The sequence below is a fragment of the Aquila chrysaetos genome, chromosome 17 (assembly GCF_900496995.4).
Source record: "Aquila chrysaetos chrysaetos chromosome 17, bAquChr1.4, whole genome shotgun sequence".
Taxonomy (NCBI): Eukaryota; Metazoa; Chordata; class Aves; order Accipitriformes; family Accipitridae; genus Aquila; species Aquila chrysaetos.
The window spans coordinates 7,598,539-7,614,835 of record NC_044020.1 but is presented as its reverse complement, the minus strand read 5'-3'; the positions used below and the strand labels follow the sequence as shown (position 1 = coordinate 7,614,835).

The following is a 16,297-nucleotide window of genomic DNA, read 5'->3' as shown; positions in this document are numbered from 1 at the left end:
CCTCCTATAGAGAGCACTGTAATTCTCTGTTTTCCTGTTGTAATTCGAGGATGTAGTAATATTAAGAAAGACAACAAAGATGGTTAGCGATCCAGTGGAATTACATACAAGAAGAGATTGTGTAGGAGAGAATTACACTCAGTTTGGAAAGACGACAACTTAAAAGAGATTTAGTGGAAATTACATACTCTAGTAAAAAAAAAAAAAAAATCCATCATTCCTTTCTCTTTTTTTCTAGTTTCTTGACTTGTTATAAATATATGTTTATCACAGGATCAGAAATTGCAGTGAGTCTGCAAGACCTCATATGGAGCCTTTCATGAACACACATTGCACAAATTGTATTTCTCTTTGTATATGTCTTCATAATGACATGTTTTCTGTTTTTGATAAAGGTTCCTAGAAGCCTGAAGAGGTGTCTTCTGTGACATGTAGTATTAAGTAAAATAAGGGCCTAGCAGGTTTAAGTGTTATCTAGACAATAGTCCTAATAAAAATAGTACGGTTGCAATTATAGCTCTACAGCAGATATAAACAGGGTCTAAGCTAATGGCAGGCAACTTCCAAATAGATAAAAAGAAATATTATTTTAGCCAATGTAATCAGTCTGGAGAATTCATCATTGCAAGAATCAGGGAGTCAAATACAGCAGCTGGAATAATTTGAGGGTGCAGATAATTTTATGACTAATTACCTTTGTAGCTATGCATATTACGATAAAAGTAATTGAATCTTAAGCTAACAGTTGGGTGAGGAGGAAACCTCCCTCTATTTAAAGCATTTTAAAGTTAACTGTGTATGTAGGGTTGTTTTCCTCTTGCCTTTTTCCAAAGCCTCAGGCATGTGGTATGTCTGAAAGCTCAGAAATAGATTGAATTTGTTGATATTCCTATTTCATATACTGTCTGTGTTTCTGTGGCAGAGAAGGAATGGTTTTGTAAGATACCAAGAAGGATGACTGAGAAACCTGCAACTTGTCTCTGGCGCTACCATTGACTTCTTGTGTGGCATTTGGCAAATTGCTTAATCTTGTGTACTTCCAACTCCCCACCTGTGACAGATGGGCACTTACCATCCCAGAGATGTTGTGGAAATGAAGTTTGTAAAGTGAAATGAGATTGAAAAGAGAAAGACAAAAAGAAAGTGAGAATCTCATTGCAGTATGCTGAATTAACCTATGAGGCCATAACTATGTGGGAATGCTTTGGAAAGTTAAGGTGAATCAACTAGAAGTGTGAATGCAGCGTGCACGTATGAAAGTGCAGTAAATCTTTTCCACGAGAAGAATCTCTCTTATTTTGGAAGTGGCTGTGTATCACCTTGAGGGGCTGGCATAGATGGGCTGGGTTATTCATCCTACACTCCATTTTTTCTAAGTATCCATGTCTTATCTCTTGTGCCTCAAAACCCTCCTTGAGGTTCTTGCCCCCACTATTCTGACTGGGAGGCTGTTCTAAAATCTTACTACTTTGATAGTCAATAACTTTCATCTAATTTCTAGCAACACTTATCCATGGCCAGTTTGTACGCATTTGATCTTTTAGTAATGTAGGCCTTTATATTAAATAAATATTATTCCCTCCCTGATGATTACTCCCAGTACATTTATAGACAGCAAGCATGTCTCCTCCCTTTGGTCTGCTAAAATGAACCTTTGGTTTACTAAAATGAACTCTCCTAATTACGACTTGTAAGACAGGCCTTCTGTTCCCTGAGGATCCTTGTAACCCTTTTCTCCACTCATTCCATTTTTAATTCATTCCTTTTGAACATGGCTCATCAGATTTCCATGCATCATTCCAGAGAAAGCGTATCCCAGATATTCTACATTTGTAGCTTCCATCATAATTGTTGATCATCGTTATCCTGTGGTTGATGTGTCCATCCAGGTTTTTCCCCTCTCTGTTATTTTCAAACAATAATCTACTACTGCAGAAATTCTTGGAGTTAACGTAGTCCCTCTAAGGGTGTGAAGGTTTGCTTTCAACTAAAGACTCTCCTCTGTTGCAGTTGTTCAGGTTCTTTAGGTCATCCAGTTCTTCTGATACGACAATCTCAATTACTCTGCCTGCTGAGGAAAGAATCTGTCTTTCAACCCAGAACCATGAACATACTTCACCGAAGTCTGTCTGCTTTTTGTGCCCAAGTCAGCCCTCAAAACATTGAACAAGGTTTGTCCCAAGCCTGACCCTTGAGAAATCTATAGGTTTCCTCCATTCATGCCTGTACTTTTTCCTTCAACTCAGTCCATACTCATTTCCCTACAGCTTGCATGTTTGCTGTCTCTCGATTTTTATCCTTATCTTCATCCCTTTGGGTGTGATGACTGTTTGCCTGCCACCAGACCAAATGCATTACTGAAGCTTGTGTACATCTTCCACTGTTCCCTCACCTAGAAAATGTGTTACCTTCCCAAAGAAAGATAACACACAGTGTATCCCATTTCCCAGTCCTCTGACTCTCTTTCCTTTAGGTATTTGCTCTGAAGCAGGGTGCCAGGTTGTTACCAGTGGGCCAGAAGTGGTCCCTGCGGGACTGTTAACTGGCTGCAGCTGCTCTGTCCAGCCATGCCACTTAAGCAGTGCTGGTGCTTACGACTCAAATGTTAAAAACATATGGTGGGGTTTGTGAGAAAATCTGAGGACTGCGTGTGTTCCATGCACTGGGAAATCTTGCATGCTATTGAGGTCAGGCTCACAATTGTGTATTTACTTGCTTGGCTTCCCCTCCCTCCCGCCGACTCTTCAGTTACCAGCCTATTAGAATCAGCCATTAACCTGGTTAATGGGGAGAGACAGCAAATACCAGAAAGGATGATGTGCTTTTCTTAATTCCCTCCTGGAAACCTGACTGTTTTAAACTGTAAATGTCTCAAGAAAAGGCTGAAAAAGGTCCAAAACATGTCTTGCTTTTGTAATGCAGGCACACCCAGGCAGAGGAGAGTGAGATGAGGCTGTGTTCTCCTTAGAGAACTTCACTGGCAAGTGATCTTTGGGGGCGAAAGGGTAGTGCCCTGCCAAAACTGCCCAGGTGGCTTCGAGCTGTCTGTGTGCAGGCTTTGGCGTGGTGAATCGACATGACTGAATTGTATTGTGCTATCTGATCCTTTTGGGTGATGTGATCCATTGAGGTGAGATCTCGATGCCATCTGATTCTTTGGGTGATCCAGGGCAGGTGATGGACAGCAGAAGGAGAAGAGGGCAATGAAAGGCATGGGGTAAGGGCAGAGAGAAAGGGAGAGCTCATGCAAGAGAGGAAACAACCATCTTTAAGGGAAGGACTTGAGCAGTTTCTCCGAACAGTGATACGACAGCTCCTTGTTCCAGACAGCGAGGGCTAATGCAGCACACAGGAATAAACCTGCCCACTTAGTTTTTATTAAAGACCTGAAAAGGTAGAAGGAAAAAATTTACAATTTGTTTGGTATTTAGTTCAGGTAATTTTTTTTTAATTGTGTAATGAGAACACATTGTCCAAATTTTCATATGCAGATTCAATTAGTGTTCAGTTAATTAGCCTTTACAGATGAGGATTAACTTAATTACATAACACTAACCTCTCTTAATAACTATTAAGGGTAGGAAGGCTGCTTTTAATAAATTTGGAAGGGCTATATGTGTTTTTTAAAATCTGAAATGGCATACACATAAATTAAACCAAATTACACACAGAGGACAGCCATTAAGGGTAACGATCAAAGGAAACAAACTATGTACATGGCTCAGAATCAGGCTGGTTAGAAGTTCATGCTGTTTTCCTCCTCTTGTCTGCTGGCATCCTAGTGTTTTCACTAGGATTATTACTGGAGATGATGTACAGTCTGGGGTCATTCCTTCAAAGTGGACTGCAGTCTGATACAAGGTTGCTTTAATTAAATGTTAGCTTGTATTAAAAAAAAAAAATCAGCTTGGGTACTAGGTTATTAGCAGTTGTTTTTTTCCAGGTGGTCTAAAGAAAAAAAGACATGTGAAGCCCATTGAATACCAAAACTCTGATCCATAAATGTCATTCATTGTCATTATGTACCATAAATAACTGTGTAGATTTTTGTCTCTTGATATGAGGTGTGCACTCAGACAATGATGCTGTGGTTATTAATATCACAGTGAAACAGAACATCACATCTGACTGCAGGGTGGTGAGGGTGTAGCATATATGGGACTAGTGATGGGATGCGGTGTCTTTGGCCTCTGAATCACAGGTTTGAATCCAGGCTGTCTTGGTAAGCGACTGACATCAAGTAATATGTGATGCTTTTCAGAAAGGGGCAACAAAAGAAGCCTTTTTCCCTTGGCTATTCTTGCATGGGTAATGTTTCCCACTAGCAGTGGATTTTGCTGGGCACACCATATCCATCTCCACACAGCTCAGTAGCTTTTGTGGCATTCAGTACACTACAAAATTCAAGGACTACCGTTATTGCATTCTCGAGGTCGCTTTTTTGGAGTCCAGATTTTGAGTTACTGTCAAGAGCATGCATCTGCTGTATCCCAGCTTTGTGGCCTTCTTCAAACCATTTTATCTAGTGACTCTTAGGGACTACAGCTAAGTTCATAAACCACACGATTTTTTTTTCAGCTGCAGCAAGATGAAATGTTACAAAGCATCCTCCATACAGTCTGGGTCACTTTAAGCTTCAGCTTAAGCTTAAAGTCACTTAAGTCCCCATTTGCAGCCATGAGATCTGCAGGTATCAAGCAACTAGTAAGAATAGGTTGGATATGCCTCATGTTAGACACCCCAAAAATCAAAATGCATGGTACTACTGCCTTTTTCTGAAAACTTTGGCTTAGTGCCTACACCCATTTTCAGCAAGGAGGGAAGATGACATTGCTGCAAATTTTTTTCTTGCTGTGAGGAACTAGCAAGGTGAATATGCAACAACGGGGAAATTGCTGAAGGATCTGTCTTGGAGTGGCAGAATCTATTGAAAAAAGGAAAGGGGATACTTGAGCCAACAGAGCCCTTTCTAAAGCCCTTTCATGTGTGCGCTGCTCAAGCTGAAGCCTCAACGTTCGATATCTCAAGATAGATGGTTGGCAATGACCAGACTTTGCTCTGGCTGATGCAGACCCAAATCTTATTCCCTTCCATAGGGGTTGCACCCGTATCCCTGAAAGCGGGATTTGGCCTTGTGAGTGGTTCTGCCCACAGATGCAGCTGATGATACACGCTCAGAGGAAGGGGAGAATGCAAATTCCCTGTAGGGAGGCAACCGCCAGCCATGTAAACAAAGAAGCCTTCTGGGTGTGCAGCAGTCAGCCCACTTGAGCTGCTGTTTCCATGGTATACCAGATGCTGTAAAATATGCTTTCTTCAGGGAAAGAAGCTTTTCATACTCCTGCATTATCATGTTTGATAATGGGCTGTCATCAGGCTGGTACCTCACTGTAGGGGCCACACACAGCAAGTCCCCCCTGCCCTAACCCTTTTCTGAGTTGTTGATGACAATCCATATTCTGCAGCTTCCAAACAAAGAAAAAGCTAAGTGATTTTTCTGACTTGGAACAGCATTACTGACTATGCTTTTACACTTCATTGTTACGAGTGACTGTTTAATGTGCTACGGTTCCTCCTGATGCACATGGTGTCATCTCGTAAGACCATGCATTGTTTTGCTTTTCAGTTTTCTTCTGTTTTCCTAAAAAATCAGACTACATATGTTTCCATTTTTCCCTGATTATCCCCTTCCTAACCCCCCCCCCCCATTGCTTCATTATAGCTCCTGTTTTATGGCTGTTTAAGCCCCTGGGTACATGTCAGCAGGCACCATTTCTGAGTTCGCTTCCTCTCCTTGTGTTTACCCACTGGGTGATCTTGAGTCAAAGAGAGGTCTCTACCTCTGTTTTCTTGTAAAACAGTTGCTGCTGGTGGGCAGGTGCTTAGTTATCCTGTAGGTACTAAGTACAATTGCAATTATAAACCTGGACAAACCCGCAATAATGAGCCTTGGAGCAGATCGACCTCAGCTAGTGTAAATAAGTTACCGAAAGCACTTACGAAGCTTGCTGTGCCTCAAACATGACTCATAGGAGGAGGAGGAGGATGTTTTCAAGGTACCTGTCTACTGGAAGCTGCGTTCAGGGATGATGCTGCAAAACGGGCAGAGCTATGTGGACGTGGCATATGCCCTCACTGTGTACTGAGACCGCCGCAGGGTCATAGGCCTTCTGCATGGCTATCGAGAAGAAACGCGAGTGCCTTCATACAACCCCAGCTTCCTCCAGCTGAAAGGCCTGCCTTGGCTTGTAAGGGATGCACACCCGCGTTCCCTCTGCCTTGCCCACGCTCCAGCCACCGCAGCCTCACCGGACTCTGCGTGTGCTGTTTGCTCGTCTTTCCCCGGCAGCCCGACGAGACCTGCTCCCGGGTGCTCGCCAGGCCCGTGAAGGGGGCCAGGATAGCACCGGGGCCCGGGGGGGGACGGTGGAGGCAGGCAGTGGTGTGTATGCGTGTGCGGTGCTGCAGAACGTGAGAAAGTATCCTGGATTGTAGAGAACGAGCGCTTTTTTTTTTATGAGGATGCTGTCTCGCAATCTCTCCCAGATACTTTTCAACTTCTCCTCTCCCCCCATCCTGCAGACGTGTACTTTTCACTTTGGGGAAGAAAAACTAAGCGTGGTTAATTTTAAGCCAGGGCAATCATTTAGGAGAGCTGGAGGTGGAAAACCAGTTATTGGTTAACAGGCCTGATTTGAAATGTGTTCTGCCTGACCCCTCTACTGTAGTGAGCCAGGAGCAGCGATTCCAAGAAGCCGGCTTTCTGGAAGGCTTTTTCACTGAATCATTTAAAGCCTAGGCTTCTTGTAAATGTTAATATCCTGCTGGCTCGCTGGAATGCAGCTGGTGGATACAGCAAGTGCAATACCTACGCGCGTGCTCGCGATCCAAAGCAAAACATAGGCAAGGTTCAGGCTGTGGTTTGGGATGTCCTCCCTGACGGCCCAGGCCAGGAGGAAAGCGGGCTGGAGGGCAGACCTGATTCGGCATCGTCTCACGAGACTGGAAGTCCCTCTGCCCCGTGCAGCCGATAGCGGTGTGATACAGCAGTGCTTTGCACCCCGTGTTCGACTCTGCCCGGTAACCTTGAGCAGAACCCTGTATCGCGCTGGTGCCTCAGCGTGGCTGTAAATGTCAGCTGTGTTTGCGCAGGTTGGAGTCACTCTCCCAGGCAAAGCGGTCAGAGTGCACCGATGAGCTGAGCCTGCTTTACGCAGTCTTAGGTGGCTGCCTGGAGAATAGCGCTGGGGGGAATTTGGCCCCAGGATTTCCCCTTGTATCAGCAGGGGAAGGCAGTAGGCAACCTTTGTAATGCTGAAATCGTAGCAGTTGCAGGCTGAAATCCTGCTACTGCTGAAGTATCGCTATAGCAAAATGCTGGTCAGTGTGAATGCGTATGTACCTTTTCCCCTCCCTCGGTGTCTGCAGATAAAAGCCTCTGAGTTAGCTGTATGTGTTTGTGGTATCACAAAGGCTTTGTCCGCCTTAGTTTCTGTGTGCTAATGGATGAGGCTTTTCTGCTTACCTTAGTAGTATTTTTCAGGTGAGAATATATTTTTTTCAGGCAATCATCTAAACCATCATTTTCATAATTTTATCTTTACTGTGTTTTCTTACACACTATCCGGTGCTTCAGCTTTTTGTAGCTTAAGGAAAACCTAAAGTTCTTGCCTTAACCTGGAGGCATGTTGTCCTGTAGAATAAACATATTGCAAGTCCAGGATTAAAAAAACCAAAAGCACAACTGTATTAAGAATAAAAAACAGTTGAAGGGCTCTGTAAGAGGAGGACTGTAGGTGGTGGCAAGTGCTTTGCTAATTTGGGTGATAAATTAGCACCCGAGGGTGATAAGTAGGATAACTACTTTTGATTACCAGATTTTCTTTTGCTTAGTGTGGTAAAATGCTCCCAAAGCACACACACATTACATGGTCTTGTTTATTTATGTTTGTGGTTAATGTATTTACGATAGTTCATATTGTTCTAGCTAATATTCTGCAGTATGTCATAAAGAATAAGAAAGATTCAGTAAGAGGCATAAGTATTCTACTTTGTTAGTGAATTTTCTCTGAAGAATGAAGATAGATCACAATAGTCTTTCTTGAATTAATATAAATGCAGATTAATGCAGTCAAATGTGTTATTTTTCCATAGACAAGTTACAAACACAATGCAGTACGATTCTCAAATATCGCAGTTTTGTTAAAACAGGGTTTTTTATATTCACTTTTGGGGATACATTTTGCACACCTTCTTTCAGATTAATCAATTTGAATTCATTTAGGACACTAACAATTTAGTATAGTGGCAGGTTTATTTAGATAAATGGATACCAATTTTCATCAATTATGAAAACGAAACACAGTAAAAATTCTAAAAGTTTGTTAAAATAAATCTATTTACTATTCTGCAGAGCGTCCCAGGTGACTGCCTTGTGCTAAACTCCAACTTTGCAGGTTTGGGGTTTTTTTAACAATGTAACTAAAACCAAAACAAGACAACCTTTCCATGTTCCCTGTGTTTCTCTTGTGTGTAGTAAGACATATACTTATTCTATTATTAATTTCTCTATCAGTTTTTCCATCCACACACAGATTAGAAAAAAATTGTCAGGACCCCATTCGTGAAATTAGTATTAAAAAAAAATTATTAAATGGTAACATATTTTGGAGTGTAAAACCCTGATGAAAACATGTTTCAAGTCATTCCAGGTCTTCTTGGGGGCTGGGATTTTTTTTTAGTCATAATTTTTAGACTCTACTGTCACAGATGGACAATGAGAGAAAGGTGAGGTTATGAGTTAATACTGTGGTTCTCCTCACTGAGGTTCAAAGCTTTGGTATGAGTGTTAGCAACACTGTATAATAGAGTTTCTGTTAAGTAGTGTTCTAAAATACTTTGTTATTTTTCTTTTATCCAGGGTTTTTGGGAAAATCACACAAAACTCATAACGGAGTATGGACCTGTTTGTGGGTAAGCTTAGCAGTGCCATCAGCTTTCTTCTTTTCTGGCTTTTGCTGTTTGGGTTTGTTGGGTGGGAGAGGAGAAAATACCAAGATAAGATATTAATCAAAATGCAGAGTGCGGTGTTTCAGTCTGGGGGACAGAGGTGGAGGTTGTTTGATTATGTGCAGAAAGTAACCTTGGCTTATTTTAGTTCAGCATTTGCTGTTGGACTTCATTCTTCTCTTTCTAATTTTAATTATGTACATAAAGTTTAGTCTTTTTCAGAACTGTACAAAGCTACCAGCTTTCAATATTCTCTTTTCATCTGCATATTCTTTATACTTACAGTGAACAGCAGAAATAATAATTTATCATCTTAAAAAAACCTCACTTAGTTTATAAAATAGTATAAATTTGGTTCAGCTGTTGCTAACTGTATTTATGCAAAATTCCTAAACTTAAAATACAATGAAGTACAGATTAGAAATGAGGCATTCCTCTCTCTATAGCTCAGCTGTGATATCTTAGCAGTTTATTGGGAGCAAAGAGGGTTTAAGCAGTAATATCCCTTCATACAAGCCCTTCCACATTTCTGTGAATGTTATTTCTGTTCCAAAAAACTACTTCCCAGTTGTCATAATTTTAAGTGGAAATGCAGTTATTTCATAGTAGCTTCTATTGTTGTGGTCAGTTGGTGTTTCTAGCATAACTATTATTTCAGTATATAAGTATCAAGCAATATCCACAAAGTACAGACAATGTCACAATTTTTCCCTATGTTCTGCAAAGGGTTTTAGACACTTGTAAGAGAGCGTATATGAATGTGTGTGTGCATATTTGATCATAAATGATATAAATATGCTTTGTATGCTCTTCCAGCAAAAAAGCCCTATCAGAAAGAAGTCAGGCTCAGCCATATGAAGCATTTGATGCTCCAGCCACAGCCGCCTTGTGGCATTTATGCTCAGCCCTAAGGACAAAGTGCTGCAAGAAGTGATGGAAATAATGAATTCCAAGGGTTAGGTACTTGTCTAAGAGGAAATAATACAGTGTCTTAGCTGGCCAGGAATGGAGAAAGATATTCATTAACACTGTGGCAATTTGTATGTTGTGTAACAAATGGAAAATGACTGAGGCTTATTATCTCCGTGACCTTTGGTGTGATGCCCTTAAATGACAATAATGTAAGAACACTGGCATTCATTCCTCAGTGTATTTCCCTCCTTATTAATATCATGCCTATTTTTTTCTAAGCTGAATTCAAGACAAGTTGCTATTTAGTCGTCTGTCTGCTCACTCGGCCAGGCAAAGGCTATGTCATTGGAGAAAGAAATGTATAATTACAGCGTGTGAGCAGATAGATAGAAAGTTTCATTTTTCCAATAGACCCACAGCTGTTAGGGAATGAAACCTCTGTGAGACTTGCATGGGCTGCAAAGCTGGATGATGGTGGTAGTGGTCAGCCAGGACAGTTCTGCCTCTTTGGGACGCTGTAGGTAGGAGGAGTGAGCAGATTGAGCATAACTATGTCCCATTTATTGTATGCATGAAAAACATGTGAGGGATCGAGGAGGCTGGCCGAGAAAAAAATGCTGCTTTTTGATATCTCCCAGGAAAACAAAGCTGGGCTCAAACATTACTGTGCTTGAGGTAAGCTTTATTTGTAGTTGAAGAAGGATGTTTTAAAACCTGGTTTGTGAGCTGCTGTTCAATAGGTGTGGTATGTGTTGGGGGCTATTTATCATGGTCCTGTCAACTAAAGAAATTCCTTCTCCATCCCTATACGTCTTCTGTGTGTTTCTTTCTGTGGTTCTTTGAAACAGGCAATAAATGGTAGGTGTGTTTATGTGTATGGTCCCAGCAAACTATTGGATCTGGCACTTGGAAGGAGATGTGGCATTTTGCTTTTTCCAGATTGAATACTGCTTTCCAATAAGCATAAAGAGCAATGATCTTTATTTCTACAGTGGTGAAGTGAGTTGAATACAAATCTTTGGAACTGAAGCCTTTTTTTCTTTCTAAGGTCACTTGAATAGTCTGAATGATACCATCACAACTGTTTTCTTTTGTGTGTGAATTGGTTTCCTTGACAACAGGATGTCAAATCAACTTTTCAGCTTTAATCAAGTCAAAACAATATATCCCTTCCATTCCAAAAGGCCTCAAGTCGTAGGGAATTATTTCAAGTAAGGCTTTTGTAGGTCACAAAAGCATTTTTTTTTTTTCTTCGCTCCCGTGTGCAGATCCAAAGGAGAGGTGATGGTATTACTCTTTTATAGAGAGAGACAATGCAAATAGTCTTCAGTTGTGAGTGTGTGCTGTGAAAACCATCTGTTTTCATACAGAGATGGCCCAAGATGGAGGCCAAGGCAGAAACAAACAGCTGTGGTTTGGTGCAAAAGCAGATTTGGAACATTTCTGTTCAACGGGGGAGTCCACGCCACTGACATGACTTTTGAAGAGATCCTGCAAGAGAGTGGTAGTCTTTGGTTCAGCTGTAGTCTGGAGTACCTTCTATAAAAATACCTCCTCTAAAATATGTGTGCTGGTTCTCCATAACAAAAATAAAAAGTGAAGAATATCCTATTTGGAAAGCAATGTACTGATACATGTTAAGATTCGTCTTGAATATTCTCCTTTTTGTCGTAAGAGTTTTGCAGGAAAGTAGTCCTGGTTTCTGTGGAAATTAGTGACTTATGTCACTTTTTTGGGGGGATGAACTTTGATGTTTTGATACTTTATTTTCACCCCCACCATATCCAATTGTTCCATTTCAGTTGTAGGTTGTGGCTACTGATCAGAAATAGGTGGTAAGAGCAGACAGAGAAACAAAGAGCTTCTGGGTTGAAGAGGAGAAATAAAGTGGGAGAGTATACTTTATGGAATCAGAAAAGCAACTGCTACAACATGAGCAGATCTGTAGAGTCAGTGAGTTAATTTTACTTTATATACGCACTTCATATGCATTTGACCACTCTACTGCGATTGCATCATTATGACTTTACAGCACTGTAAGCATGTATGGCTGATTTGGAGTTGCAGAATAGTGCCAAAGTAATAAATATATTTGTGGCCCAACAATACGCTACTGGTGAAGGAACAGAAAATATGATACAGCCCCACATGGGCAGGTGATTGCCTCTGGGATGAATGAACCTATTCTGCCTTCATCTGTAGCAATGCATTTGGATGTGGGGAAGAGTGTAAGAGTTCATAACATAGATGTCGCTGTGTATAAACAAAGAGTAAGAACAGAAGATTAACATTCGGTGCAATTTGTAGGGTGACACTCTTTCTTCATGTACTTCTGCATCTGAAACAGCTTGCAGCAGGTCAAACACTATTCTTACTCTTCCTTCACTTGAACTCTCAGCTTCAACCTGCTGTGAGATGTCTGAACAACTATGTAGTAGAAGTGCTAAAGAGGACAAGAACAAAGTAAGGCAGAGGTGAAGAGATGGGTCTAGGACTAGCAACAGGATGGAGTTTGGATTAAACCACCTCTAGAAAGCAAAACACAATTGGGGTGTTTGGGCTCAGGGTTGTCAGGCTATGAACTGGCAAAGGGAGGCGACAAGCTCAAAATCTGCATTTTCTAATGGGGGGAGGAATTAATGAGAACATTTCTAACAAGATCCAGTCATAAACAATTCTCAATCCCTAATAAGACCACCAGCAGCAGACTGCATCTACCCATGCTGAGCCTCTGCTGGGCTCCAGCATAAGCATACCAGGATCAGCACAGTACTACAGAAAGCATGTCAAGGTGCAGGCACTCCTGAAGCATCTTATGAAAACACAGATTTGAATGGAGCTCCATTTCCATATAAAGAGTATCTTGTTTTTTAGTGGGTTACTTCAGCACGTTTTGAAGTAATACACAGAAAGCAACTTAAAGTAGGACAGGCGATTTTTCTTAAGGTGTCTACAGAGTTACTCAATGTCTGATGTGTGGGTGGTGTTTTGTTTTTTTCTTTAAAGATGTCCTAATATTCCTTAAACGATTTTGTCATAAGTCACTATTGGAACCAAGATCAAGCCTGGTCACTTAAATGATTGGGTGGTTTAAAGGATTAGGATATATCATGGCACCCGTCCCTAACTTGAAATGTGTCCAGGGGTGAGTTGTGATTGTAAGCTATGCTGGCAGCTGACAGCTTTTCAGAAGTCTATGCAGCCAGAGTTGGTTCTGTCTTAACGCTTGACTTCTCCTCTCCCAAAAAAATGTCGCTGCAGATGGCACTAGTTAGCATTTCTGCAGATGAGTCTATAATCAAACAGTTGTGGACAAGAAACAGGTTTTTCTTGCTGCTGCTCCTGGCCTTTGCATCAGGGCTGAGGCACACTGGTTAGTCACTGCAGAGGTTTGGGGCTTTCCCCTTTTGTGGACAGAAGAGGGACATGCGTTTCTGGGATTTGGGCATCTGGAACTTTTCTCAAAGCCTTGTCTTTCCTTCTGCCCTCCTCAAACACCTTGGGGCAAACCTGAGGTGGACAGGGGCAGGATCTCCTCCTACAGGGAACAGCTGATGTCTTCATCATGCAGTTAATTTACCTGAAGAAATAGTGTCTTTATTGCCATTTTAATTTCACAAACTTTTTTTTAACCTTTCTGTTTCTAGCCTTATTCTGCTTTATGGGGAAAGAGTAATCCCAGGACAGGTATTCTCATCTTTGTCTCTGAAGGCTCATGTAAAGAAATAATTTAGTTTTATGAAACAATCTTATCCTTTTGCACTGGGGGTCTAATGGACTTACTACCTCTCCTGTGGACCTTCCTTTATTTTGATATTTTAAAAAATTTGCTTTTCATATTTCAGCCAGAGAAAATCATACCTGGGCAAGGATAGGGGGGATGGAAGAAAAACAGGCTTCCTATTTCTGATCTGTAGCTCTTCATAATCTCTGTTTCACATTTAACCTGATAAAGATTTTTGGTAGTCTCACTTGCCTGGATTTTTGTTTTCTTAAAGAATGATGTACTTTTTTGGCCAGGTTATTTTTTTCTCACTGTGTTTCCTCATTTATGTGTTGTGATAAGGTCCTTTGACTCTGTAGGATTGTTGATCAGCCCCAGAATTGCTATTGTGAATGAGTTACCTGTTTTTCCTTTAAATACTGCAAACTGTGGATACAGTACAGCAGACCCCTTAAACATGTGCCTAACTTTGAGCACATGAGTAACCCCATTAAAGTCAATGGTATTACTCAACATGCTTCAAGTTAGGCAGAAGTTTATCTACCTTGCTGAATCAGGGCCATAAAAGAAACAATTGCATTTGCGCCTGAAAAATATTTTTACTGCTGTTGGTACACATAAACACCTAGGTTTATTGTAGGTGAAAGAAGTTAAGGGGGAGAAAAATATTTCTTCCCGTCCCCACCCTCTCTTTTGACAGCACTTTGCATGTAGACAATTTTATTGCTCCTCTGTGTAATGTGCTAGCCATTCTTTCTCTCTGAAATGGAAAAGATCATCTCAAAAATTCACTGAACAATAGGAGAATCTTAACATTCTTAAATTAAATTTTCAGACCCCTTCTTTGGTTTTTTGGGGGTTTGTTTTGTTTTGTTTTTAATTAACATTTTTGGAATTTGTTATTAGTAACCTATTTTTTAAAAATTGTCTTTTAAAAAAGAACTGAAACCCAACAATATTCCTGGCAGAAATGTAGTGTCACGGTACAATGCTACGTCTCCATCTGACTCCCCACGCTTAACCATAATTAGGTATTGGTTATAGTTAGTTCCAACATTTAAATCAAGCTGCTGGAACAAGTCCTGTGAGTTACTTACGGGTATATCATCACCAGTTTCTCTTCTTCTCGCTAGAGCTAATTGGTCTTAAAAACATAGCCTTTTATGGGACTGATGCCTAAAGATTTACCCAAAAGGTGGCATACCACACTGTTTTGAGAATTGGAGTCTAGTGTTATTGTTACAGTTGTAATTGTTTTTGTGGGCTGCCTGATCATTCTGGAGTATTTTAAGTTCTGCATATGGAGACCTGTGGGATGCAGTTTATAGGCAGAATTTATGGTAAATTAGTTGACTAGTTTAATTCTGGCATGTTTCAAATGTACTTAGGTCTCTGGAACATTGCAAATTGATGCTTAGTGTACAAGTAATGTTGAAGGTATTCATTAATGAGCTCTTCTTAGCCATGGACAAATCTTATGTGTGGACTGTGACCTCCCATGAGAACCATGCAACTTGAACTTGTCTACTCTGTGATAGCTGTTGATTTGTTACTGTAGCCTCTTGCTGTCCCAGTCAGGTCCAGGGACACTTGTATTCTAGGTATTCACAGATAGAGACACCAAAATGTCACAGTCCCAGCCCTCAGCGCAGGCAAAGCCATTTGGATGGAAACGTTTGATGCAAGTGGTAAACTCTTCTGCATGCAAAGCTCTCTGTCTCTTCTCTGAGACTCCAGGCGTTGCCCTGGGGTGGCTGAGCTGCACGCATGTGCTCACTGCTGTGCTTTTTCCAAGTTTCTTTCCTCCATCCATGACTACTCCATGACTCTGCTACAGCTGTTCAAGCCAATGTAAGTCAAAGACCTGATGTAATCTTTTACACCTCTGGAAAGAGAGTTTGAAATCCAACCAAATGAGACAGACAACATTTTATATGCTCTTGGCAAGGCAGCAAAGGACAGCGCCTGTCACCTGCACAATGTTCCTGATGCTCGTTTCTGTACTCATGGCATGTGCAAACTGCTGTGTTTGTAGCTTCAGCGAATTAGTGTTCGCATAGAGGGAAATCCCCTGGTTGGTACGGCTCGGAAAGGCCCTGGGAGATTGGCCAGAATGGTGTCAGCCCCTAAGATTGACGAGGGAAGCAGAGAGCAGGCCCTTGTACCATATCTTAGCATTTGAGGAACCTGATTAAATCTTGGTCTGCTTCTGCATGTGCAAGTAGCAGCTTTGGCCAGGAGGAGGTTTCACCTCCATTCGCTCCCAGGGAGGTGTTTCTTCATTCTCTGTTTCCTTGCAAGTTGGTTGTGCAGCACTAAGCTGTTAAAGTATAGTCCTTGTGAGCTCCAGGTTAAGATTATTTGAAAACTGAAGTTTTTTTTGAAAACATGCTGCCTGAGGAGCGTTTTACACCTAATATAGAGCATGGGTGATCTTTGATCTGTACTGCCTGCTTCTTAGCTAATTAATGCTTAGAATCGTCATTTTAAAGGACTTGGGATAGGACTGCTAAAGAGATTGCCTCTTCTTATCATGTACCACCATTGTGATCAGCACCTGCATACCAGACTCTGTCATCCTAATTCAAGGCAGGGGGAGGAAATATTCTGAGTGAACCTCACAGTTATAAAAACTAGTTTCCTAGACTTAGT

At 41.2% G+C, this 16,297-nt stretch overlaps 1 protein-coding gene across 7 annotated transcripts in view; it reads left to right on the top strand.

Moving 5' to 3' along the window:
• TBXAS1 (thromboxane A synthase 1) overlaps window positions 1–16,297 on the top strand; it is a 246,881-nt gene that overhangs the window by 84,021 nt on the left and 146,563 nt on the right. For all 7 annotated transcript variants that reach the window (XM_030041204.2, XM_030041203.2, XM_041129476.1 and 4 more), the window contains one exon: window positions 8,921–8,973. In XM_030041204.2, coding sequence (XP_029897064.1) covers window positions 8,921–8,973 — 53 coding nt within the window. The remainder of the gene's footprint in view (window positions 1–8,920; window positions 8,974–16,297) is intronic.